This window comes from Scyliorhinus torazame, chromosome 10 (genome assembly GCF_047496885.1).
Source record: "Scyliorhinus torazame isolate Kashiwa2021f chromosome 10, sScyTor2.1, whole genome shotgun sequence".
NCBI classification, from domain to species: Eukaryota; Metazoa; Chordata; class Chondrichthyes; order Carcharhiniformes; family Scyliorhinidae; genus Scyliorhinus; species Scyliorhinus torazame.
This window is the reverse complement of record NC_092716.1, coordinates 127,175,929-127,203,519: the sequence shown is the minus strand read 5'-3', so window position 1 is coordinate 127,203,519 and position 27,591 is coordinate 127,175,929. Positions and strand designations below refer to the sequence as shown.

The window sequence follows — 27,591 nt, the reverse complement described above, 5'->3', positions numbered from 1 at the left end:
GGGGGACCTCGGGCGAGAGCTGTTTGGTATTCGCGTCGGGGACCTCGGGCAAGCGCTGTTTGCTATTTGCCTGGGGGACCTCGGGCGAACGCTGTTTGGGATTCGCCTGGGGGACCTCGGGCGAGCGCAGTTTGGTATTCGCCTGGGGGACCTCGGGCGAGAGCTGTTTGGTATTCACCTCGGGGACCTCGGGCGAGCGCTGTTTGGTATTCGCTACGGGGACCACGTACGAGCGCTGTTTGGTATTCACCTGGGGGACCTCAGGCAAGCGCTGTTTGGTATTCGCCTTGGGGACCTTGGACGAGCGCTGTTTGCTATTTGCCTGCGGGACCTCGGGCGAGCGCTGTTTGGTATTCGCCTGAGGGACCTCGGGCCAGCGCTGGTTGGTATTTGCCTGCGGGACCTCGGGCGAGAGCTGTTTGGTATTGGCCTCGGGGACCTCGGGCGAGCACTGTTTGGTATTCGCCTGAGGGACCTCGGGCCAGCGCTGTTTCGGATTCGCCTGGGGGACCTCGGGCGAGCGCTGTTTGGTATTGGCCTGGGGGACGTCGGGCGAGCGCTGTTTGGTATTCGCCTGGGGGTCCTCGGGCGAGCGCTGTTTGGTATTCGCCTCTGGGACCACGTGCGAGCGCTCTTTGGTATTCGCCTCGGGGACCACGTGCGAGCGCAGTTTGGTATTTGTCTGGGGGACTTCGGGCGAGTGCTGTTTGGTGTTTGCCTCGCGGACCTCGGGCGAGCGCTGTTTCCTATTCGCCTCGGGGATCGTGGGCGAGCGCTGTTTGGTATTCGCCTTGGGGACCTCGGGCGAGCGCAGTTTGATATTCGCCACGGGGATCGCGTGCGAGCGCTGTTTGGTATTCGCCTGAGGGACCTCGGGCCATCGCTGATTGGTATTTGCCTGGGGGACCTCGGGCGAGCGCTGTTTGGTATTCGCCTGGGGGAACTCGGGCGAGTGCTGTTTGGTATTCGGCTCTGGTACCTCGGGCGAGCGCAGTTTGGTGTTCGCCTGGGGGACTTCTGGCGAGCGCTGTTTGGTATTTGCCTCGGGGACCTCGGGCGAGCGCTGTTTGGTATGCGCCTCAGGGACCTCAGGCGAGCGCTGTTTGGTATTCGCATCTGGGACCTCGGGCGAGCGCTGATTGCTATTTGCCTGGGGGACCTCGGGCGAGCGCTTTTTGGTATTCGCCCCGGGGACCTCGGGCGAGCGCTGTTTGCTGTTTGCCTGGGGGACCTCGGGCGAACACTGTTTGGGATTTGCGTGGGGGACCTCAGGCGAGCGCTGTTTCATATTCGCCTCGGGGACCTCGGGCGAGCACTGTTTGGTATTCGCCTCGGGGACCTCTGGTGAGCGCTGTTTGGTATTCGCCTGGGGTCCTCGGGCGAGAGCTGTTTGGTATTCACCTGGGGGACCTCGGGCGAGCGCTGTTTGATATTTGACTCGGGGACCACGTACGAGCGCTGTTTGGTATTCACCTGGGGGACCTCGGGCGAGAGCTGTTTGGTATTCGCCTCGGGGACCTCGGGCGAGCGCTGTTTGATATTTGACTCGGGGACCACGTACGAGCGCTGTTTGGTATTCACCTGAGGGACCTCGGGCGAGCGCTGTTTGGTATTCGCGTCGGGGACCTCGGGCGAGCGCTGTTTGCTATTTGCCTGGGGGACCTCGGGCGAACGCTGTTTGGGATTCGCCTGGGGGACCTCGAGTGAGCGCTGTTTGTTATTTGCCTGGGGGACCTCGGGCGAACGCTGTTTGGGATTCGCCTGGGGGACCTCAGGCGAGCGCTGTTTGGTATTCGCCTGGGGTCCACGGGCGAGCGCTTTTTGGTATTCTCCTGGGGAACTTCGGGCGAACTCTGTTTGGGATTCGCCTGGGGGACCTCGGGCGAGCGCTGTTTGGTATTTGCCTCGGGGACCACGTACGAGCGCTGTTTGGTATTCACCTGGGGGACCTCAGGCAAACGCTGTTTGGTATTCGCCTCGGGGACCTCGGGCGAGCGCTGTTTCATTATCGCCTCGGGGACCTCGGGCGTGCGCTGTTTGGTATTCGCCTTGGGGACCTCGGTCGAGCGCTGTTTGGTATTCGCCTGGGGGAACTCGGGTGAACGCTGTTTGGTATTCGCCTCGGGGACTGCGGGCGAACGCTGTTTGGTATTCGCCTCGGGGACCTCGGGCGAGCGCTGTATGGTATTCGTCTGGGGGACCTCGTGCGAGCGCTGTTTGGTATTTGCCTGGTGGACCTCGGGCGAGCGCTGTTTGGTATTCGCATCAGGGACCTCGGGCGAGCGCTGTTTGTTATTTGCCTGGGGGACCTCGGGCGAGAGCTGTTTGGTATTCGCGTCGGGGACCTCGGGCAAGCGCTGTTTGCTATTTGCCTGGGGGACCTCGGGCGAACGCTGTTTGGGATTCGCCTGGGGGACCTCGAGCGAGCGCAGTTTGGTATTCGCCTGGGGGACCTCGGGCGAGAGCTGTTTGGTATTCACCTCGGGGACCTCGGGCGAGCGCTGTTTGGTATTCGCTACGGGGACCACGTACGAGCGCTGTTTGGTATTCACCTGGGGGACCTCAGGCAAGCGCTGTTTGGTATTCGCCTTGGGGACCTTGGACGAGCGCTGTTTGCTATTTGCCTGCGGGACCTCGGGCGAGCGCTGTTTGGTATTCGCCTGAGGGACCTCGGGCCAGCGCTGGTTGGTATTTGCCTGCGGGACCTCGGGCGAGAGCTGTTTGGTATTGGCCTCGGGGACCTCGGGCGAGCACTGTTTGGTATTCGCCTGAGGGACCTCGGGCCAGCGCTGTTTCGGATTCGCCTGGGGGACCTCGGGCGAGCGCTGTTTGGTATTGGCCTGGGGGACGTCGGGCGAGCGCTGTTTGGTATTCGCCTGGGGGTCCTCGGGCGAGCGCTGTTTGGTATTCGCCTCTGGGACCACGTGCGAGCGCCCTTTGGTATTCGCCTCGGGGACCACGTGCGAGCGCTGTTTGGTATTTGTCTGGGGGACTTCGGGCGAGTGCTGTTTGGTGTTTGCCTCGCGGACCTCGGGCGAGCGCTGTTTCCTATTCGCCTCGGGGATCGTGGGCGAGCGCTGTTTGGTATTCGCCTTGGGGACCTCGGGCGAGCGCTGTTTGATATTCGCCACGGGGATCGCGGGCGAGCGCTGTTTGGTATTCGCCTGAGGGACCTCGGGCCTTCGCTGATTGGCATTTGCCTGGGGGACCTCGGGCGAGCGCTGTTTGGTATTCGCCTGGGGGAACTCGGGCGAGTGCTGTTTGGTATTCGGCTCTGGTACCTCGGGCGAGCGCAGTTTGGTGTTCGCCTGGGGGACTTCTGGCGAGCGCTGTTTGGTATTTGCCTCGGGGACCTCGGGCGAGCGCTGTTTGGTATTCGCATCTGGGACCTCGGGCGAGCGCTGGTTGCTATTTGCCTGGGGGACCTCGGGCGAGCGCTTTTTGGTATTCGCCCCGGGGACCGCGGGCGAGCGCTGTTTGGTATTCGCCTGGGGAACCTCGTGCGAGCGCTGTATGGTATTCGCCGGGGGGACCTCGGGCGAGCGCTGTTTGATATTCATCTGGGGGATCTCGGGCGAGCGCTGTTTGGTATTCGCCTCGGGGACCGCGGGCGAGCGCTGTTTGGTATTCACCTGGGGGACCTCGGGCGAGCGCTGTTTGGTATTCGCCTCGGGGACCTCGGGCGAACGCTGTTTGGTATTCGCCTCGCTGACCTCGGGCGAACGCTGTTTGGTGTTCACCTCGGGGACCTCGGGCGAGCGTTGTTTGGTATTCGCCTGGGGGAACTTGGGCGAGCGCTGTTTGGTATTCGCCTGTGGGACCTCGGGCGAGCGCTGTTTGGTATTCTCCTCGGGGACCACGTGCGAGCGCTGTTTGGTATTCGCCTGGGGGACTTCTGGCGAGCGCTGTTTGGTATTTGCCTCGGGGACCTCGGGCGAGCGCTGTTTGGTATTCGCATCTGGGACCTCGGGCGAGCGCTGGTTGCTATTTGCCTGGGGGACCTCGGGCGAGCGCTTTTTGGTATTCGCCCCGGGGACCGCGGGCGAGCGCTGTTTGGTATTCGCCTGGGGAACCTCGTGCGAGCGCTGTATGGTATTCGCCGGGGGGACCTCGGGCGAGCGCTGTTTGCTATTCGCCTCGGGGATAGCGGGCGAGCGCTGTTTGGTATTTGCCTGGGGTACCTCGGGCGAGCGCTGTTTGGTATTCGCATTGGGGACCTCGGGCGAGCGCAGTTTGGTATTTGCCTGGGGTACCTCGGGTGAGCGATGTTTGGTATTCGCCTGGGGGACCTCGTGCGAGCGCTGTTTGGTATTCGACTAGGGGATCGCGGGCAAGCGCTGTTTGGTATTCGCCTGGGGGACCTCGGGCGAGCGCTGTTTGGTATTCGCCTGGGGGACCTCGTGCGAGCGCTGTTTGGTATTCGCCTCGGGGATCGTGGGCGAGCGCTGTTTGGTATTCGCCTGGGGGACCGCGGGCGAGCGCTGTTTGGTATTCGCCTGGGGGACCTCGGGCGAGCGCTGTTTGGTATTCGCCTGGGGGACCTCGGGCGAGCGCTGTTTGGTATTCGCCTGGGGTCCGCGGGCGAGCGCTGTTTGGTATTCACCTGCGGGACCTCGGCCGAGCGCTGTTTGGTATTCGCTTCGGGGACCTCGGGCGAGTGCTGTTTGGTATTCGCCTGGGGGACCTCGGGGGAGCGTTGTTTGGTATTCACCTGCGGGACCTCGGGCGAGCGCTGTTTGGTATTTGCCTGGAGGACCTCGGGCGAACGCTGTTTGGTATTTGCCTGGGGGACCTCGGGCGAGCGCTGTTTGGTATTTGCCTGGAGGACCTCGGGCGAACGCTGTTTGGTATTCACCTGGGGGACCTCAGGCGAGCGCTGTTTGGTATTCGCCTGGGGATCCTCGGGCGAGCGCTGTTTGATATTTGACTCGGGGACCACGTACGAGCGCTGTTTGGTATTCACCTGGGGGTCCTCGAGCGAGAGCTGTTTGGTATTCCCCTTGGGGACCTCGGGCGAGCGCTGTTTGGTATTCACCTGGGGGACCTCGGGCGAGCGCTGTTTGATATTCGCCTCGGGGACCTCGGGCGAGCACTGTTTGGTATTCGCCTCGGGGACCTCGGGTGAGCGCTGTTAGGTATTCGCCTGGGGGACCTCGGGTGAACGCTGTTTGGTATTCGCCAGGGGTCCTCGGGCGAGCGCTGTTTGGTATTGACCTCGGGGACTGCGGGCGAACGCTGTTTGGTATTCGCATCAGGGACCTCGGGCGAGCGCTGTTTGGTATTCACCCGGGGGACCTCGGGCGAGCGCTGTTTGATATTCGCCTCGGGGACCTCGTGCGAGCGCTGTTTGATGTTTGACTCGGGGACCACGTACGAGCGCTGTTTGGTATTCACCTGGGGGACCTCGGGCGAGCGCTGTTTGGTATTCGCGTCGGGGACCTCGGGCGAGCGCTGTTTGCTATTTGCCTGGGGGACCTCGGGCGAACGCTGTTTGGGATTCGCCTGGGGGACCTCGAGTAAGCGCTGTTTAGTATTCACCTGGGGGACCTCGGGCGAGCGCTGTTTGGTATTCGCGTCGGGGACCTCGGGCGAATGTTGTTTGGGATTCGCCTGGGGGACCTCAGGCGAGCGCTGTTTGGTATTCGCCTGGGGTCCACGGGCGAGCGCTTTTTGGTATTCTACTGGGGAACTTCGGGCGAACGCTGTTTGGGATTCGCCTGGGGGACCTCGGGCGAGCGCTGTTTGGTATTCGCCTCGGGGACCACGTACGAGCGCTGTTTGGTATTCACCTGGGGGACCTCGGGCGAGAGCTGTTTGGTATTCGCCTCGGGGACCTCGGGCGAGCGCTGTTTGATATTTGACTCGGGGACCACGTACGAACGCTGTTTGGTATTCACCTGGGGGACCTCAGGAAAGCGCTGTTTGGTACTCGCCTCGGGGACCTCGGGCGAGCGCTGTTTCATATTCGCCTCGGGGACCTCGGGCGAGCGCTGTTGGTATTCGCCTTGGGGACCTCGGGCGAGCACTGTTTGGTATTCGCCTGAGGGACCTCGGGCGAGCGCTGTTTGGTATTTGTCTGGGGGACTTCGGGCCAGCGCTGTTTGGTATTTGTCTGGGGGACTTCGGGTGAGTGCTGTTTGGTGTTCGTCTTGGGGACCTTGAACGAGCGCTGTTTGGTATTTGCCTGCGGGACCTCGGGCGAGCGCTGTTTGGTATTGGCCTCGGGGACCTCGGGCGAGCACTTTTTGGTATTCGCCTGAGGGACCTCGGGCCAGCGCTGTTTGGTATTTGTCTGGGGGACCTCGGGCGAGAGCTGTTTGGTATTTGACTCGGGGACCACGTACGAGCGCTGTTTGGTATTCACCTGGGGGTCCTCGAGCGAGAGCTGTTTGGTATTCCCCTTGGGGACCTCGGGCGAGCGCTGTTTGGTATTCACCTGGGGGACCTCGGGCGAGCGCTGTTTGATATTTGACTCAGGGACCACATACGAGCGCTGTTTGGTATTCACCTGGGGGACCTCGGGCGAGCGCTGTTTGGTATTCGCATCGGGGACCTCGGGCGAGCGCTGTTTGCTGTTTGCCTGGGGGACCTCGGGCGAACACTGTTTGGGATTCGCCTGGGGGACCTCGAGTGAGCGCTGTTTGGTATTCGCGTGGGGGACCTCAGGCGAGCGCTGTTTCATATTCGCCTCGGGGACCTCGGGCGAGCACTGTTTGGTATTCGCCTCGGGGACCTCGGGTGAGCGCTGTTAGGTATTCGCCTGGGGGACCTCGGGTGAACGCTGTTTGGTATTCGCCAGGGGTCCTCGGGCGAGCGCTGTTTGGTATTGACCTCGGGGACTGCGGGCGAACGCTGTTTGGTATTCGCATCAGGGACCTCGGGCGAGCGCTGTTTGGTATTCACCCGGGGGACCTCGGGCGAGCGCTGTTTGATATTCGCCTCGGGGACCTCGTGCGAGCGCTGTTTGATGTTTGACTCGGGGACCACGTACGAGCGCTGTTTGGTATTCACCTGGGGGACCTCGGGCGAGCGCTGTTTGGTATTCGCGTCGGGGACCTCGGGCGAGCGCTGTTTGCTATTTGCCTGGGGGACCTCGGGCGAACGCTGTTTGGGATTCGCCTGGGGGACCTCGAGTGAGCGCTGTTTAGTATTCACCTGGGGGACCTCGGGCGAGCGCTGTTTGGTATTCGCGTCGGGGACCTCGGGCGAATGTTGTTTGGGATTCGCCTGGGGGACCTCAGGCGAGCGCTGTTTGGTATTCGCCTGGGGTCCACGGGCGAGCGCTTTTTGGTATTCTACTGGGGAACTTCGGGCGAACGCTGTTTGGGATTCGCCTGGGGGACCTCGGGCGAGCGCTGTTTGGTATTCGCCTCGGGGACCACGTACGAGCGCTGTTTGGTATTCACCTGGGGGACCTCGGGCGAGAGCTGTTTGGTATTCGCCTCGGGGACCTCGGGCGAGCGCTGTTTGATATTTGACTCGGGGACCACGTACGAACGCTGTTTGGTATTCACCTGGGGGACCTCAGGAAAGCGCTGTTTGGTACTCGCCTCGGGGACCTCGGGCGAGCGCTGTTTCATATTCGCCTCGGGGACCTCGGGCGAGCGCTGTTGGTATTCGCCTTGGGGACCTCGGGCGAGCACTGTTTGGTATTCGCCTGAGGGACCTCGGGCGAGCGCTGTTTGGTATTTGTCTGGGGGACTTCGGGCCAGCGCTGTTTGGTATTTGTCTGGGGGACTTCGGGTGAGTGCTGTTTGGTGTTCGTCTTGGGGACCTTGAACGAGCGCTGTTTGGTATTTGCCTGCGGGACCTCGGGCGAGCGCTGTTTGGTATTGGCCTCGGGGACCTCGGGCGAGCACTTTTTGGTATTCGCCTGAGGGACCTCGGGCCAGCGCTGTTTGGTATTTGTCTGGGGGACCTCGGGCGAGAGCTGTTTGGTATTGCTTCGGGGACCTCGGGCGAGAGCTGTTTGGTATTTGCCTGCGGGACCTCGGGCGAGCGCTGTTTGATATTGGCCTCGGGGACCTCGGGCGAGCACTCTTTGGTATTCGCCTGAGGGACCTCGGGCCAGCGCTGTTTGGTATTTGTCTGGGGGACCTCGGGCGAGAGCTGTTTGGTATTGCCTCGGGGACCTCGGGCGAGAGCTGTTTGGTATTTGCCTGCGGGACCTCGGGCCAGCGCTGTTTGGTATTTGTCTGGGGGACCTCGGGTGAGAGCTGTTTGGTATTCGCCTCGGGGACCTCGGGCGAGCTCTGTATGGTATTCGCCTGAGGGATCTCGGGCCAGCGTTGTTTGGTATTTGTCTGGGGGACTTCAGGCGAGTGCTGTTTGGTGTTCGCCTCGGGGACCTCGGGCGAGCGCTGTTTGGTATTCGCCTGGGGGACCTCGGGCGAGCTCTGTTTGGTATTCGCATCAGGGAACTCGGGCGAGCGCTGTTTGGTATTCCCCTCGGGGACCTCGGGCGAGCGCTCTTTGGTATTCGCATCAGGGACCTCGGGCGAGCGCTATTTGGTATTCACCTGGGGGACCTCGGGCGAGCGCTGTTTGGTATTCGCATCAGTGTCCTCGGGCGAGCGCTGTTTGCTATTTGCCTGTGGGACCTCGGGCGAGCGCTGTATGGTATTCACCTGGGGGACTCGGGCGAGCGCTGTTTGGTATTTGCATCAGTGTCCTCGGGCGAGCGCTGTTTGCTATTTGCCTGGGGGACCTCGGGCGAGCGCTGTATGGTATTCACCTGGGGGACCTCGGGCGAGCGCTGTTTGGTATTCGCATCAGTGTCCTCGGGTGAGCGCTGTTTGCTATTTGCCTGGTGGACCTCGGGCGAGCGCTGTATGGTATTCGCCTGCGGACCTCGTGCGAGCGCTCTTTGGTATTTGCCTGGAGGACCTCGGGCGAGCGCTGTTTGGTATTCACCTGGGGGACCTCAGGCGAGCGCTGTTTGATATTTGACTCGAGGACCACGTACGAGTGCTGTTTGGTATTCACCTGGGGGACCTCGGGCGAGAGCTGTTTGGTATTCGCCTTGGGGACCTCGGGCGAGCACTGTTTGGTATTTACCTGAGGGACCTCGGGCGAGCGCTGTTCGGTATTCACCTGGGGGACCTCGGGCGAGCGCTGTTTGATATTTGACTCAGGGACCACGTACGAGCGATGTTTGGTATTCACCTGGGGGACCTCGGGCGAGCGCTGTTTGGTATTCGCCTGGGGGACCTCGGGCGAGCACTGTTTGGTATTCGCCTCGGGGACCTCGGGTGAGCGCTGTTCGGTATTTGCCTGGCGGACCTCGGGTGAACGCTGTTTGGTATTCGCCTGGGGTCCTCGGGCGAGCGCTGTTTGGTATTCGCCTCGGGGACTGCGGGCGAACGCTGTTTGGTATTCGACTCGGGGACCTCGGGCGAGCACTGTTTGGTATTCGCCTCGGGGACCTCGGGCGAGCGCTGTATGGTATTCGCCTGGGGGACCTCGTGCGAGCGCTGTTTGGTATTTGCCTGGTGGACCTCGGGCGAGCGCAGCTTGGTATTCGCATCAGGGACCTTGAACGAGCGCTGTTTGTTATTTGCCTGGGGGACCTCGGGCGAGCGCTGTTTGCTATATGCCTGGGGGACCTCGGGCGAGCGCTGTTTGATAATTGCCTCGGGGACCTCGGGCGAGCGCTGTATGGTATTCGCCTGGGGTACCTCGTGGGGGCGCTGTTTGTTATTTGCCTGGGGGACCTCGGGCGAACGCTGTTTGGGATTCGCCTGGGGGACCTCGGGCGAGCGCAGTTTGGTATTCGCCTGGGGGACCTCGGGCGAGAGCTGTTTGGTATTCACCTCGGGGACCTCGGGCGAGCGCTGTTTGGTATTCGCCACGGGGACCACGTACGAGCGCTGTTTGGTATTCACCTGGGGGACCTCAGGCAAGCGCTGTTTGGTATTCGCCTTGGGGACCTTGGACGAGCGCTGTTTGCTATTTGCCTGCGGGACCTCGGGCGAGCGCTGTTTGGTATTGGCCTCGGGGACCTCGGGCGAGCACTTTTTGGTATTCGCCTGAGGGACCTCGGGCCAGCGCTGTTTGGTATTTGTCTGGGGGACCTCGGGCGAGAGCTGTTTGGTATTGCTTCGGGGACCTCGGGCGAGTGCTGTTTGGTATTTGCCTGCGGGACCTCGGGCGAGCGCTGTTTGATATTGGCCTCGGGGACCTCGGGCGAGCACTCTTTGGTATTCGCCTGAGGGACCTCGGGCCAGCGCTGTTTGGTATTTGTCTGGGGGACCTCGGGCGAGAGCTGTTTGGTATTGCCTCGGGGACCTCGGGCGAGAGCTGTTTGGTATTTGCCTGCGGGACCTCGGGCCAGCGCTGTTTGGTATTTGTCTGGGGTACCTCGGGTGAGAGCTGTTTGGTATTCGCCTCGGGGACCTCGGGCGAGCGCTGTTTGGTATTCGCCTGGGGGACCTCGGGCGAGCACTGTTTGGTATTCGCCTCGGGGACCTCGGGTGAGCGCTGTTCGGTATTTGCCTGGCGGACCTCGGGTGAACGCTGTTTGGTATTCGCCTGGGGTCCTCGGGCGAGCGCTGTTTGGTATTCGCCTCGGGGACTGCGGGCGAACGCTGTTTGGTATTCGACTCGGGGACCTCGGGCGAGCGCTGTTTGGTATTCGCCTCGGTGACCTCGGGCGAGCGCTGTATGGTATTCGCCTGGGGGACCTCGTGCGAGCGCTCTTTGGTATTTGCCTGGTGGACCTCGGGCGAGCGCTGTTTGGTATTTGCATCAGGGACCTCGTGCGAGCACTGTTTGTTATTTGCCTGGGGGACCTCGGGCGAGCGCTGTTTGCTATATGCCTGGGGGACCTCGGGCGAGCGCTGTTTGGTATTTGCCTCGGGGACCTCGGGCGAGCTCTGTTTGGTATTCGCGTCGGGGACCTCGGGCGAGCGCTGTTTGCTATTTGCCTGGGGGACCTCGGGCGAACGCTGTTTGGGATTCGCCTGGGGGACCTCGGGCGAGCGCAGTTTGGTATTTGCCTGGGGGACCTCGGGCGAGAGCTGTTTGGTATTCACCTCGGGGACCTCGGGCGAGCGCTGTTTGGTATTCGCCACGGGGACCACGTACGAGCGCTGTTTGGTATTCACCTGGGGGACCTCAGGCAAGCGCTGTTTGGTATTCGCCTTGGGGACCTTGGACGAGCGCTGTTTGCTATTTGCCTGCGGGACCTCGGGCCAGCGCTGTTTGGTATTTGCCTGCAGGACCTCGGGCGAGAGCTGTTTGGTATTGGCCTCGGGGACCTCGGGCGAGCACTGTTTGGTATTCGCCTGAGGGACCTCGGGCCAGCGCTGTTTCGTATTCGCCTGGGGGACCTCGGGCGAGCGCTGTTTGGTATTGGCCTGGGGGACCTCGGGCGAGCGCTGTTTGGTATTCGCCTGGGGGATCTCGGGCGAGCGCTGTTTGGTATTCGCCTCGGGGACCACGTGCGAGCGCTGTTTGGTATTCGCCTCGGCGACCACGTGCGAGCGCTGTTTGGTATTTGTCTGGGGGACTTCGGGCGAGTGCTATTTGGTGTTCGCCTCGCGGACCTCGGGCGAGCGCTGTTTCCTATTCGCCTCGGGGATCGTGGGCGAGCACTGTTTGGTATTCGCCTTGGGGACCTCGGGCGAGCGCTGTTTGATATTCGCCTCGGGGATCGCGGGCGAGCGCTGTTTGGTATTGGCCTGGGGGACCTCGGGCGAGCGCTGTTTGGTATTCGCCTCGGGGACCACGTGCGAGCGCTGTTTGGTATTCGCCTCGGCCACCACGTGCGAGCGCTGTTTGGTATTTGTCTGGGGGACTTCGGGCGAGTGCTATTTGGTGTTCGCCTCGCGGACCTCGGGCGAGCGCTGTTTCCTATTCGCCTCGGGGATCGTGGGCGAGCACTGTTTGGTATTCGCCTTGGGGACCTCGGGCGAGCGCTGTTTGATATTCGCCTCGGGGATCGCGGGCGAGCGCTGTTTGGTATTCGCCTGAGCGACCTCGGGCCATCGCTGATTGGTATTCGCCTGGGGGACCTCGGGCGAGCGCTGTTTGGTATTGGCCTGGGGGACCTCGGGCGAACGCTGTTTGGTATTCGCCTGGGGGAAGTAGTGCGAGTGCTGTTTGGTATTCGGCTCTGGTACCTCGGGCGAGCGCAGTTTGGTGTTCGCCTGGGGGACTTCTGGCGAGCGCTGTTTGGTATTTGCCTCGGGGACCTCGGGCGAGCGCTGTTTGGTATCCGCCTCTGGGACCTCGGGCGAGCGCTGTTTGGTATTCACATCTGGGACCTCGGGCGAGCGCTGATTGCTATTTGCCTGGGGGACCTCGGGCGAGCGCTTTTTGGTATTCGCCTCGGGGACCTCGGGCGAGCGCTGTTTGGTATTCGCCTGGGGAACCTCGTGCGAGCGCTGTATGGTATTCGCCGGGGGGACCTCGGGCGAGCGCTGTTTGGTATTCATCTGGGGGATCTCGGGCGAGCGCTGTTTGGTATTCGCCTCGGGGACCACGGGCGAGCGCTGTTTGGTATTCACCTAGGGGACCTCGGGCGAGCGCTGTTTGGTATTCGCCTCGGGGACCTCGGGCGAGCGCTGTTTGGTATTCGCCTCGGTGACCTCGGGCGAACGCTGTTTGGTGTTCACCTCGGGGACCTCGGGCGAGCGTTGTTTGGTATTCGCCTGCGGGAACTTGGGCGAGCGCTGTTTGGTATTCGCCTGTGGGACCTCGGGCGAGCGCTGTTTGGTATTCGCCTCGGGGACCACGTGCGAGCGCTGTTTGGTATTCGCCTGGGGGACCTCGGGCGAGCGCTGTTTTGTATTTGTCTGGGGGACTTCGGGCGAGTGCTGTTTGGTATTCGCCTCGGGGACCTCGGGCGAGCGCTGTTTGCTATTCGCCTCCGGGATCGCGGGCGAGCGCTGTTTGGTATTTGCCTGGGGTACCTCGGTCGAGCGCTGTTTGGTATTCGCCTGGGGGACCTCGGGCGAGCGCTGTTTGGTATTTGCCTGGGGTACCTCGGGTGAGCGATGTTTGGTATTCGCCTGGGGGACCTCGTGCGAGCGCTGTTTGGTATTCGACTAGGGGATCGCTGTTTGGTATTCGCCTGGGGGACCTTGGGCGAGCGCTGTTTGGTATTCGCCTGGGGGACCTCGTGCGAGCGCTGTTTGGTATTCGCCTCGGGGATCGTGGGCGAGCGCTGTTTGGTATTCGCCTGGGGGACCTCGGGCGAGCGCTGTTTGGTATTCGCCTGGGGGACCTCGGGCGAGCGCTGTTTGATATTCGCCTGGGGGACCTCGGGCGAGCGCTGTTTGGTATTCGCCTCGGTGACCTCGGGCGAGCGCTGTTTGGTATTCGCCTGGGGGACCTCGGGCGACCGCAGTTTGGTATTGGCCTGGAGGAGCTCGGGCGAGCGCTGTTTGGTATTCGCCTGGGGAACCTCGGGCGAGCGCTGTATGGTATTCGCAACTGGGACTAGCTTAATGGTAAAAACTGGGCGGCATGGACTGGTTGGGCCGAAGGGCCTGTTTCCATGCTGTAAACATCTATGATTCTATGACACATTCGTCATTGATGTTGTTTTTAATGCACAGGGCCAACCAAGCCAAACGAAGAGACAAGTCTTCTACTAAAATAAGTAGTAGTAAGATTGAAGTATCTACTGTAAATGAAGATAATTGGACAGTTTCATTACTCATTAATCAAACGTTTACAAGTGTCAAACACGACACAGGAGCGAGAGCGAATCTCATCAGTATCACGGATATTGACGCAATGAGAATCAAGCCCAAGATTTTGAACAGACCAGTATTTTTAAAAGGTTACAATGGTCAAAGGATTGATTCTTTAGACATGTGTGAATTTGAAGTTCAAGTCGAAGATAGAATCCATGAAGTGAAATTTTCAATTGTAGCCACAGATCGTGAATCGTTACTAGGTGTGGAAGTTTGTGAAACATTTCAGTTAGTCAAGAGAGTATATTTGCTTTATGCTTGTATGCTTTGAATATATTATGCTTTGAATGCGCACATGGATTGGTGGGTTCAATAGTACAAGCATTCCTGGAGATTTTTCAAGGTTTCTGTGTCTTGCCATTTACTTATCAAATTCATGCTGTACCAAAACTGCACCTAACACATCATTCGACGCACAGTCGAGATTTTTATTTTCTTGGTCAGGTCAAAAAATGCTAGTGTTGGAGCTGTTGTCAAAGCTGTCTTCAGAGTAAGTCATTCTTGCTCATGCTTCTCTGACCATTCAGAAGTATCCAACTTTTTCATTATTTCTCTCAGACATGTTGCCCTGGCTGTCAAATTCGGTATGAATCTGCCTATATAGTTGATCATTCCTAATATCCTCAGAACTCTTTTCTTGTCTGGTGGTCATGGCATATTCATTATTGCCTGTATTTTGATTTGATCAGGTTGTACGCGTTGAGCAGACAACTTGGCCACCAGAAACGTGATTTCTTTAACGCCAAATTGACACTTGGCTTTGTTCAACCTTAGTCCATACTTCTCAACACTCTGTAGTACTTTGATGAGTCGGTCGTCGTGTTCTTCCTTTGTAGAACCCCATACTATTACAATTACAGTGTCCGCTACAGATTCTTTTGATGTCTTGTTGACCTCTAAGTTTTTGTTGGTCCGACCAATCTGCTTGACATTCTTGTGGCTCTGAAGATGCCTCTGTTGGAACTGCATTATTCTGTGCATCTTCAGATTGTACTCTTGAGTCTTGTGTTATGGGCCAGGGCTTAGAAACTGCAAAGTGTATGATGGAGTCCACCTGACCTACAATCTTTATGTTGAATTTGGCTAGGATGAGCACAAGAGCCTTCCCTTCAGGTGTGATTCATCAGTCTTCCCAGACACTTTAATCAAAACTAGCTTTATTCTAAGAGCTTAGTTATGTCATGTTTCATGGCCATTTCCGAAGTTCAAACTCTCTCTCTCTTTCTTTTTCCTGTCTAGCTCTTTCGTATTCAAGCTGCTTTAATTCTTTCTCATGTACCATTTGTTTAATTTGTAACTGAATTTTTGACATTTCCAATGAGTCAAACTGTATCTCAGGCAACTTTAAATGTTTAGCCACCGCCATAATTACCTCATATTTTCGCATTTTGTCAGGTAATGCTCACTGCAATGTTTTTGCCAACTCTAAAAGCCTGTTTTTAGTCTCTTTCGTAAGGTACTGCGTGTGACTGTCTCCACCCCCAAAAACTTCAGAGCCTCTGAAAGAGCCATTGTCCACAAGACACTCCCTACTTAAACTAGAATACCACAGCTGAAAAGCAACCACAATATGCTCACCCCTCACTGTCTTTAAGTTCACTAAGCCAATCCAATAGATAGACTTTTATCCCCCTCAAGCCCCCAATTTGTTATGGGCCGGGGTTTAGAGAATCCCAAAGTGTATCATGGAGTTCACCTGACCCACGACCTTTACTAGATTGTGGTATGGGGAGCACACGGCCCACTCTACAGGTATGGTACAGCAGAAATGGAAAAGTATTTTTTAAAGCAAAACAATGTTTATTCTATGAACTCAAGTTAACTTTTTAAAACATACAGTGAACATCTCAGCAACCATCAATTCAAATACAACCCCCAAAGAATACAACACTAAGTAATCCTTACTTTCCTTTTAACATCCATAAGACATTAAAAAAAAACTTTTAACAAACCTTTTAAATTCACTACTGAGAACAGTTATCACTCTGAATTCACTAAATGATCAAGAGATAGTCTTTACATGGCAGAGAGAACAACATTACACCTTCTCTGGCTGACTCCAGCTCCAACACTGAAACGGAACCAAAAAACGCAGACACACCCAAGCTTTTCTCAAAGTGAAACTAAAAAGCCGAGCCAGAGCACAGCTCCACCCACACTCTGACATCACTGCAGTAACATGTGCAGACAAACATTTCTTAAAGCCTCTTAAAGCCGTAACAGCCTCCCCGAACAGGTGCCGGAATGTGGCGACTAGGGACTTTTCACAGTAACTTCATTGAAGCGTACTTGTGACAATAAGTGATTTTCATTTCATTTTCATAAAGTGACATTCTCATGACAGTTAACATATATATATAAACACACGGCAAGAATTTTTATCAATTACAAACATAAATACACCACCCAGCTACAGTTATCGATGTATGAAACTTAATGAATCCCCCCTTAACTGTTCCAATTCAAAATCAAAATCCACTAAACCAAAAACCCCTATTCAAGGGCGTGACCCAGCACTCTGCATTCTCACTATATTTCCCTGAATATATCTTTTAAGTTACCAAAGCAGGTATCCACAACCTGTTTACTTCTGGAGCAGTTTTTTAAATGAAAATAAATTAAGATTGGGAACACTTCTTTCTTCTTGAGCCCACAGCCGTCAAACTGAAAATTAAACCAAAACATCTCACAGCCACAGATCAGCTCCACCCACACTATGACATCACTGAAGCCATGTGATAAGACAAAAAGCTTTCTTAAAGGGACACTCGCATGACACTTGTTCAGGTTGCATTGGTTTGGGTGGGCAGAAGTTTTCACACACATCATCTGCTGACAGTGACGTAACAGGTTGCTGAATTTTTAACAAAGCTCTTCTGTTCCTCCTGAATACCTGGCCTTGTTCTGTGATGACTGTATCGGACTTTGGACCTATTTTCTGGATCACTTCCACACTTTGATCAGCCATCAGGATCCTCCACCCTTACGATATCATCGTGTTCGAAAGGTTGTAGAGACCTGGTTGACCTGTCATCGTATCTCTTCTGCTTCCTCTTTCGAGATTGCCGTTGGTGTTTTATTTTGTGACTTGCTTGTTGATTTGAAAGACATGGCGACATTGTTCTGATCTTCCTGTTCATCAGTAATTAGGATGGTGATAAACCATTTGCTCAATGATGATGCTCGATAACCAAGCAATGCCAGACATAGATCATCTTGGCTGTCCATCGATTTTTTAAGTAATTGTTTTACTATTTGCACACCTTTCTCTGCCTTCCCATTTAACTGTGGATATAAAACACTGGATGTGACATGCCTGAAGTCGTACTTCTGCGCAAATCCCCTCCATTCCTTTTTTTTTGTTGAAAATATGTTGATTCAAAGTTTTTCCAACAAAACTTTTTCAACCAATTAAACCGTAACAAAAAAGAAAGACAGAAAAGAACAGAGCAAAACATAAACATATCAATCAAACATAATACCGAGCTTATATGATGGGTTTCTCCCGCACATATTAACCCTCCCATATGCTTTTTACAAGTACCCCTGGGGAAAAAACCTCCCCCACCCGCCCAAATGCCCCGCCCCCCCCGAAAGAAACACCCCACTCCCCTCTCCTCCCTCCCTGGGTTGCTGCTGCTGCTGACCAACCTCATTCTAACGCTCCGCGAGATCATAAAATCATAGAATCATAGAAGCTTACAGCATGGAAACAGGCCCTTTGGCCCAACCAGTCCATGCCGCCCAGTTTTTACCATTAAGCTAGTCCCAGTTGCCCGCACTTGGCCCATAACCCTCTATGCCCATCTTACCCATGTAACTATCTAAATGCTTTTTAAAAGACACAATTGTACCTACCTCTACTACTACCTCTGGCAGCACATTCCAGACACTCACTACCCTCTGAGTGAAGAAAGATAGTACGAAGTCTTACAACACCAGGTTAAAGTCCAACAGGTTTGTTTCGATGTCACTAGCTTTCGGAGCGCTGCTCCTTCCTAAGGTGAATGAAGAGGTCTGTTCCAGAAACACATATATAGACAAATTCAAAGATGCCAAACAATGCTTGGAATGCAAGCATTAGCAGGTGATTAAATCGTTACAGATCCAGAGATGGGGTAACCCCAGTTTAAAGAGGTGTGAATTGTCTCAAGCCAGGACAGTTGGTAGGATTTTGCAGGCCAGAAAGATAGTCCAGGAACAGTTGCCACCGCCTGAAGAACCCTTGCGCAGACCCTCTCAAGGCAAACTTTATCCTCTCCAGCTTAATGAACCCTGCCATGTCATTTATCCAGGCTTCCACACTGGGGGGCTTCACGTCTTTCCACATGAGCAAGATCTTTCGCCGGGCTACCAGGGACGCAAAGGCCAGAATACCGGCCTCTTTCGCCTCCTGCACTCCCGGCTCATCCACCACCCCAAATAATCCCAGCCCCCAACTTGGTTTGCCTGGACTTTCACCGCCTTGGACATAGTCCTCGTAAAACTCCTCGAGAACCCATCCAGTGCCGGGCACAACCAAAACATGAGGATGTGATTTGCCGGGCTTCCCGAGCACCTCCCACATCTGTCCTCCACCCCAAAGAACCTACTCAGCCTCGCCCCTGTCATATGCGCTCTGTGAATAACCTTAAACTGTATCAGGCTGAGCCTGGCACATGAGGAAGAGGAATTAACCCTACTCAGGGCAACCGCCCACAGACCCTCTTCAATCTCCTCCCCCAACTCCTCCTCCCACTTGCCCTTCAGCTCCTCTACCAAAGCCTCCCCCTATTCTTTCATCTCCTGATATATCGCCAAAACCTTGACTTCTCCGACCCATACACCCAAAATCACCCTGTCCTGAATCCTCTGTGCCGGGAGCAACGGGAATTCCCTCACCTGCCACCTCACAAACGCCCTCACTTGCATATACCTGAACGCATTTCCCGGGGGTAACCTGAACTTCTCCTCCAGCGCCCCTGGGCTCGCAAACGTCCCGTCTATAAACAGGTTCCCCATTCTTTTGATCCCTGCCCGATGCCAGCTCCGAAATCCCCCATCCATCCTCCCTGGGACGAACTGATGGTTCTCCCAGATCGGGGACCACACCGAGGCTCCCATCTCACCCCTATGTCGTCTCCACTGCCCCCAGATCTTTAGCGTTGCTGGACTCGTGGTGTACCTTGTCGGCGAGAGCGGCAGCAGTGCCGTCACCAGCGCCCTCAGGCTCGTTGCTTTGCAGGACGCCATCTCCAACCTCTTCCATGCCGCCTCCACAGACGGATCATCGCTACGTTGGCTGGCCAATAATAGCCACCCAGATTCGGCAACGCCAGCCCTCCTCTGTCCCTACTACGCTCCAGAAACCCCCTCCTTACCCTCGGGGTCTTGTTTGCCCACACAAAACCCATGATGCTCCTACCTACCCGCTTAAAAAGGCCTTGGTATTCATAATAGGAAGGCACTGGAACACAAAAAGAAACCTCGGGAGACCATCATTTTAATCGACTGTACCCTGCCCGCTAGCAAGAGTGGCAACACATCCCATCTTTTTAAGTCCTCCTCCATCTGCTCCACCAGCCGCGTCAAATTAAGTTTGTGCAGGGCCCCCTAGCTACCTGGATCCCCAAGTAGCGAAAGCTCCTTTCCGCCCTCCTCAACGGTAGGTTGTCTATCCCTCTTCCCTGGTCCCCTGGATGCACCACATAGAGCTCACTTTTCCCTACATTGAGCTTATAGCCCGAGAAGTCCCCAAACTCCCTTAGGATCCGCATGACCTCCACCATCACCTCCACTGGATCTGCCAGGTCGTCCGCATACAGCGACACTCGATGCTCCTCTCCCCCTCGGACCACCCCCCTCCAGTTCCTGGACTCCCTTAATGCCATGGCCAAAGGCTCAATTGCTAATGCAAACAACAGGGGGGACAGGGGGCACTTCTGCCTCGTCCCTCAATACAGCCAAAAATACTCCGACCTCCGCCGATTCGTAGCCACACTTGCCACCGGGGCTCTATATAGGAGCTCAACCCAACTAATAAACCCCTCCCCAAACCCAAACCTCCGCAACACTTCCCAGAGATACTCTCACTCCAACCGGTCAAAGGCCTTCTCCTCATCCATAGCTGCCACTATCTCCGCCTCTCCCTCCACCGATTGCATCATAATCACGTTTAGGAGCCTCCGTACATTGGTGTTTAGCTGCCTGCCCTTTACAAATCCCGTCTGGTCCTCATGAATCACCCCCGGGACACAGTCCTCAATTCTCGTAGCCAGCACTTGTGGTGGTATGTATTAGGGGTAATACGGTACACCACGTGTCGACAGGCTATTGGTGGAGGGATGCCAGGTCCTGATAGGCCCTGCCACCTACTGGACTCCACCCAGAAATGCTGGTATAAGAACCCAGTTTTTCCCTCCATTTCCCTCAGCAGCTGCATTCTGTAACCACGCTGCTGGGGATAAAGTTCTGCTTAATAAAGCCTTCAATTGATATTACCTCAACCTGCCTCGCGTCATATTGATGGTGCTACAGCACTTTTGCCAGCAACTTAGCATCCACATTGAGGAGCGAGATCGGTCTATACGACCCACATTGCAGTGGGTCCTTGTCCCACTTCAGGATCAGAGAGATCAGCGCCCCGGACATTGTCGGGGGCAGGGTCCCCCCCCTCCCTTGCCTCATTGAAAGTCCTCACTAGCAACGGGGCTAACAGGTCCGCATACTTCCTGTAAAACTCAACCGGGAACCCATCTGGCCCCGGGGCCTTCCCCGCCTGCATGCTCCCCAGTCCTTTAACCAGCTCCTCCAACCCAATTGGCGCCCCCAAACCAGCCACCTCCTGCTCCTCCACCCTCGGGAACCTCAGTTGATCTAGAAATCGTCGCATCCCCTCTTCCCCCGCTGGGGGCTGAGATCTGCACAGCTCCTCATAAAAGTCCTTAAATGCCTCATTTACTTTCACCGCACTCCGCACCGTAGTTCCCCTGCCATCCTTGACTCCACCTATCTCCCTCGCTGCCATCCTCTTACGGAGCTGATGTGCCAGCATCCGGCTCGCCTTCTCCCCATACTCGTACGTCGCCCCCTGTGCCTCTGCCTTCCCTGTGGTCAACAGGTCGAATTCCGTCTGGAGACTTTGCCGCTCCCTAAGTAGTCCCTCCTCAGGGGCCTCTGCATATCTCCTGTCTACCCTTAGGATCTCCCCCACTAACCTCTCCCTTTCCCTGCCCTCTCTCTTCTCCCTGTGAGCCCTGATGGAGATTAACTCTCCCCTGACCACCTCCTTCAGCGCCTCCCATACTACCCCCACCTGCACCTCCCCATTGTCGTTGGCCTCCAAATACCTTTCAATGCACCCCCGAACCCTCCCGCACACCACCTCATCCGCCAGTAGTCCCACATCCAGACGCCACAGCGGGCGTTGGTCCCTCTCCTCTCCTAACTCCAGCTCCACCCAGTGCGGGGCGTGGTCTGAGATGGCTATGGCCGAATACTCCGTTCCCTCCACCTTCGGGATCAGCGCCCTACTCAAAACAAAAAAATCTATCCGGGAATAGGCTGTGTGTACGTGAGAAAAAAAAGAAAATTCCCTGGCCAGGGGCCTAGCAAATCTCCACGGATCTACTGCCCCCATCTGGTCCATAAACCCCCTAAACACCTCGGCCGCAGCCGGCCTCTTCTCCGTCCTAGATCTGGAGAGATCTAATGCTGGGTCCAACACCGTGTTGAAATCCCCCCCAATATCAAGCTTCCTGCCTCCAGATTCAGAATCCGCCCCAACATGCGCTTCATAAATCCGGCATCATCCCAGTTTGGGGCGTATACGTTTACCAATACCACCCACGCCCCCTGCAACCTACCGCTCACCATCACGTATCGACCTCCATTGTCCACTACAATAGTCTCGGCCTCAAACGACACCCACTTCCCCACCAGTATGGCCACCCCTCTGTTCTTTGCATCCAGCCCCGAATGGAATACCTGTCCTACGCATCCCTTTCGTAACCTGACCTGGTCTGCCACCTTCAAATGTGTCTCCTGAAGCATGACCACGTCCGCCTTCAGTCCTTTTAAGTGCGCGAACACTCGGGCCCTCTTAACTGGCCCATTCAGGCCCCTCACATTCCAAGTTATCAGCCGGATTGGGGGGCTTCCCCCCGCTCCCCCCCGCCGACTAGCCATCTCCTTTTCTAGGCCAGTCCCGTGTCCGCGCCTCCCACACCCTCCAGTCCCCCAGACGGGGGACCCCCGTCCCGACCACCTCTTCTGTTTCCAGTTCCCCATCGGCTAATGCAGCAGCAAACCTATACCCCCCCCCCCCCCTCACCCCGCTAGATCCATGTCTAGCTCTTTTGCTCCCCCCATAACACTCCCGTAAGTCAGCTGACTCCTGCTGACCCCGGCCTCCCCCGCCATCCCATTGACCCCCCCGTGTGGGAATCCCCCCTCCCCCTCCTCCCCAGCAGTCAGTGTGCGCTCCTCCACCCCGCCCCTCCGCCCTTCCCTAACGCGAGAAAAAGCCCGCGCTTTCCTAAGCCAAACCCACCCCCTCTGGCCCAGCTCCTTTTGCGGCCTAATCCCAATTCCCCCATTCCCGGGCCTGCCCTCCCTCCAGCACCGGCGCCCACATTCTCTCACAGTCTCCCCATCAGATCTCTTCCCCCATCCCCATCCATCGCCCAACCCGTGGAACATTCCCTACGCATAGTTAAAACCTTGTATACAGCCCACAACCACAGACCCTCAGTTTCAGTCCAACTTTTCAGTTTGTATAAAGGTCCAAGCCTCCTCAGGCATTTCAAAGTAGTGGTGTCGATCCTGAAATGTGACCCACAATTGCGCTGGCTGCAGCATTCCGAACCTCACCCCCTTCAGATGGAGCACCGCCTTGGCCCGATTAAAACCAGCTCTCTTCTTTGCCACCTCCGCACTCCAGTCCTGATAGATTCGGATCTCCGTATTCTCCCATCAGCTGCTCCGCTCTTTCTTGGCCCATCTCAAAACACACTCTCTATCCACGAGACGGTGAAACCTCACCACTACCGCCCTTGGCGGCTCGTTGGCCTTAGGTCTCCTTGCCAGGACCCGATGAGCCCCATCTAGCTCCAGGGGACTCAGAGAGGTCTCCGCACCCATCAGCGAGTTGAGCATCGTGCTCACATATGCTCCAGCATCGGCCCCCTCCACTCCTTCAGGGAGACCCAGAATCCGAAGGTTCTTCCTCCTCGACCTGTTCTCCAGGTCCTCGAATCTTTCCGCCCACCTCTTGTGCAGCACCTCATGGGCCTCCACCTTCACCGCCAGGCCCAAGATCTCATCCTCGTTCTCCCGGATCGCACCTCCCGGATCGTCGCCACTTGGGCATTCTGGGTCTCCACTAACCCCTCGATCGCCGTCAGCATTGGCGCCAGCACCTCTTTCTTCAGCTCCTCAAAGCAGCGCCTGAGAAACTCCTGCTGCTCCTGCACCCATGCCGCTTGATCTCCGCCCGCCGCCATCTTGTTTTTTCTCCCTCGCACTTTTTGCTGCTCCAAAAACGCTTTTTTGACCGCTCCACTCCTGGTCCAATCCATATACTATGGAGGGGGGACCTTGCTCACCTTCCCACACTGGAAGTTGTCGAAGAAATTGCCGTTGGGCTCCTCAGGAGAGCCCAAAAGTCCATTTTAGCGGGAGCCGCCGAATGTGCGGCTTAGCTCCGCATAGCCGCAACCGGAAGTCGATCCCCTCCATTCCTGACAACTGAAGCATGGACCATTGTAACTCATGACAACCTGTGGAATGCCATGATGAGCAAAGATAGCTTTAGTATGCATTATAACACACCTGGCTGACAAGCTGGATAACTGCCGCTTCAGGAAAATTACAAAAGTAATCTATGACCAGTAAATACACTTTCCCTTCGAGATAAACAAGACTATCCCTACTTTCTGCCTTCACTCTTGGATAACGAACTTCCACGTTTGTGTCAAACATGATGGGCGCGATTCTCCACTCTCACGCCGGTTGGGAGAATCGCCTGGGCCGCCAAAATTTCCGGGGACGCTGGTCCGACGCCGTCCCGCGATTTTCCCAAGCGGCGGGAACGGCCCGGTCGGGTTTCGCGGGCCGCAGGCCGGAGAATCGCCGGAGACACCCAAAATGGTGATTCTCCGGCACCCCCGCGATTCTGAGGCCCGGATGGGCCGAGCGGCCAGGCCAAAACGGCGGGTTCCCCCCCGGCGCCGTCCACACCTGGTCGCTGCAGTCGTGGGCGGTGCGTGAACGCTGGGGGGGCGGCCTGTTGGGGGGGCGAGGGAGGATCCTGCACCGGGCTTCACCTTGAATGTGGGGTGGCCCGCGATCGGTGCCCACCGATCGTTGGGCCGTCCTCTCTGAAGGAGGACCTCCTTCCTTCCGCGGCCCCGCAAGATCCGTCCCCCATCTTCTTGCGGGGCGGATTTGGACAGGACGGCAACCACGCATGCGCGGATGACGTCTGTTATGCGGCGCCGGCCGTGTCATCTATGCGGCGCCGCTTTTACGCGGGCGACAAGGCCTGGCGCATGTAGATGATGCGGCCCCGATCCTGGCCGATTGTCAGGGCCTGAATCGGTCGGGACCGGGGCCGTTCCGCACCGTCGTGAACCTCGCCGGCGTTCACGACGGCGCGGCCACTTCGGCGTGGGAGTGGAGAAGCCCGCCCGATGATTTCTCCGGGAGTCGATCGGCTGCTCCATCTGCTGAGGGGTCACTACCACAGGCTTTCGAGCCAATTTAGTTATCATAAGTGGAGCTGGAGGACCCACATTTTGATTCATGTCAGGAAACCCCATTCCTGATCCAGCATGTTTACTGTTGGCCATTTGATCTTTGACTGGTGTTTGTATTGCTTTAAATTCACACTGGGATTGTTGAGGCTGCCGAATTTCAAATTCACTCTCTGTTCCTTGCAGTTCAATGGGGGATTTCATCCGCTGTTTTTTTTCCAAGAGAGTCCATTGTTTGAAAAGCAAGATAATTTTCACATTTTGGGGCTTGTCCAAGAATTCTGTCATTTGAGAGTCAAAGCCAGATTCTACCAGGCAGTCGCCAAGGAATTTCAGTATCGTTTCCTGCCCTGTTTCTTCCCCAATGAACAATCCGTCCGCTTGGGAGTCAACATACAATTCCATTTGGCATTCCTCAAGTTTGCAGTTGCACTGGGATTCCCATGGTTTGTCTCTGCTGGGAGCTTCATCACTTGCTTGTTCATTTGAAAGACATGGCAACTTTGTTCTTATCTTCCTGTTCATCAGTAATTGTGATGGTGACAAACCATTGATCAAAGGTGATGCTCGATACTCACTAAATGATGTTCAACTGGTGTGGACCCGCTTGAGAGTCAGTAATAGGTGGCTCAGTCCATTCAAGCTTTTCAACTGGAAGGTTTGTTGTGCAAGATTTTGACTCTTGGGACTGGGGCTTGATGTCATTGACATATTGGGGATGGGCCTTGGAGTCATTGGGGGCAGGGCTTGATGTCTTTCGGAACAGGGCTTGACGTCTTTGCGGGAGGGACTTGACCTCATTGGGGGTGGGGTGAACGGGGCTTGACGTAATTAGGGCCGTGGTTTGATATCATTGGGGGTGGGGCTTAACATCTTTGGAAGCAGGGCTTGGCGTCTTTGGGAGCAGGGGTTGATGTGATTGGGAACAGGAGTTGATGTGATTGGGGCAGGGGCTGATGTGATTGGCAGCAGGGGTTGACGTTATTGGGAGCTGGGGTTGACATGATTGGGAGCAGGGGTTGACGTGATTGGGAGTAGGGGTTGACGTGATTGGGAGCAGGGGTTGACGTGATTGGGAGCAGGGGTTGACGTTATTGGGAGTAGGGGTTGACGTGATTAGGACCCTGGTGCTGTGAAGCAACAATGCTAACCACCAATTAGAAATTGGAATGATGACATTTCCACATTCACCGCCCCAACCCCCCCTTTAGTGAACGGAATTTTCTAGAAACCCCTTTAACATTGTTTTTCCAGGTGTGTGAAGAATGAGAAGACATCAATACTGGTGAATGGAGAAGCGCCCTATGCCCATTTCTCCTTCCAGGCCTTTCGTTTCATTGAGCACAGTGATCTTCCACTTTCCACCTTTTACCTTCAATGTGCTGCCCGCATCTGCGAGATATCTGTCTGCCCATCACTGCCTGCCCAGGTAAGCACACGACACCTGGCAACCAAGGTTATGAGGAGTGATAATATTCAACTGCTCCTAAATATGGTCTTTGTCTTGCCCTTCACTAAAACGTCCTACTTACCCTGCAGTGAGATAGCTGTTATATATCGTTGTAGTGTCTGTAAAGAGCTAGGAACCAATTAACTCAGAACTAATTCTCTCTGTAATAACCTCCATGAGGCCCATGGGGAAACCCTGATTCATCTCCCTGTGGGACTCTGGAATATGTGCTTTCCCGCTAGTGGGCGGAGGCCCACCCAGCTGGGGCTGATAGTATCAAGGCCGGCCCAGGCAGGTACCGGCATGTTGGTAGTCCCAAATGGAATTGATACTGTGTATGTATTTACCACCAAAAGACAGATTCTTTTGACCGTGAATAAATTAACGTTCATAGAACATGAACATAGAATATACAGAACAGAAGGATGCCATTCGACCCATCGAGTCTGCACCGACCCACTTAAGCCCTCACTTCCACCCTATCCCCGTAATCCAATAACCCCTCAGAACCTTTTGGTCACTAAGGGCAATTTATCATGGCCAATCCACCCAACCTGCACGTCTTTGGGCTGTGGGGGGAAACCGGAGCACCCGGAGGAAACCAACGCAGACACGGGGAGAACGTGCAGACTCTACATCTGCCGGGATACATTTGCTGGTCATCACGGAACGGACTAAGATAAGCCACCCTAAATTAGTAGTCTCCTGGTATCACGTCGTATTAGGTACACTGGTCTAACACTGGCTGCAACTGGATGCAGCTTAGATCAAAAAGATACTCCAGACCTTGATGTTCGTTCAATCAGGTTTATTGAACTAATAGCACAGTTAGCACAGTTCTCTGTGAGTTCGACTCTCTGCTAACTTAAGTGTGGTTACTCTGTCTGACTGAACCAGACTAGCTCTTAGCCACGTGGTGGAGGTGCGAGGTTGTAACAACACCCTTGACTTACTCTCTAGATGTTCATCAGTGGAAAGAGGCAGAGTGTGAGTGCCTCGTGTCTTTTATAGTCAGATCCCACCCCTAAGTGTCCTGCCTGCTTATTGGTCATGTCCTGTTCTCTGTGTCCATTAGCTGCTTGTCTGTATGTCATTATGTGTCTGTCTGCATGTCATGAAAGTGACCACTCTACAGTCCTTGTGGAGACAAAGTCACGTCTTCACATTGAGGATACCCTCCATCGTGTTCTGTGGCACTACCACCTTGCTAAATGGGATAGACTTCGAAAAGATCTAGCAAGTCAAGACTTGGCATCCATGAGGCGCTGTGGGCCATCAACAGCTGCAGAATTGTCCTCAACCACTATCTGCAACCTCATGGCCTGACATATAATATCCCCCATTCCACCATTACCACCAAGCCAGCAGATCAGGCCGGGTTCAATGAAGATTGCAGGAGAGCATGCCAGGAGCAACATCAGGCATACTCAAAAAATGAGGTGTCAACCTGGTGAAGCTACAACACAGGACTACTTGTGTGCCAAACAGCATAAGCAGCAAGTAACAGACAGAGCAAAGCAATTCCACAACGTACACATCAGATCTAAGCTCTGCAATACTGCCACATCCAAGTGTGAATGGAGGTGCACTATTAAACAACTCAGTGGAGGAGGAGGCTCCACAAATATCCCATCCTCAATGATGGAGGATGTCTGTGCAAAGGACAAGGCTGAGATATTTGCAACAATCTTCAGTCAGAAGTGCC

General features: G+C 55.9%; 1 protein-coding gene across 2 annotated transcripts in view; it reads left to right on the top strand.

Annotated features, from left to right (window-relative positions):
• Nucleotides 1–27,591, top strand: part of LOC140384866 (zona pellucida-like domain-containing protein 1) — a 518,683-nt gene that overhangs the window by 450,851 nt on the left and 40,241 nt on the right. For both annotated transcript variants that reach the window (XM_072466811.1, XM_072466810.1), the window contains exon 8: nucleotides 25,691–25,865. In XM_072466811.1, coding sequence (XP_072322912.1) covers nucleotides 25,691–25,865 — 175 coding nt within the window. The remainder of the gene's footprint in view (nucleotides 1–25,690; nucleotides 25,866–27,591) is intronic.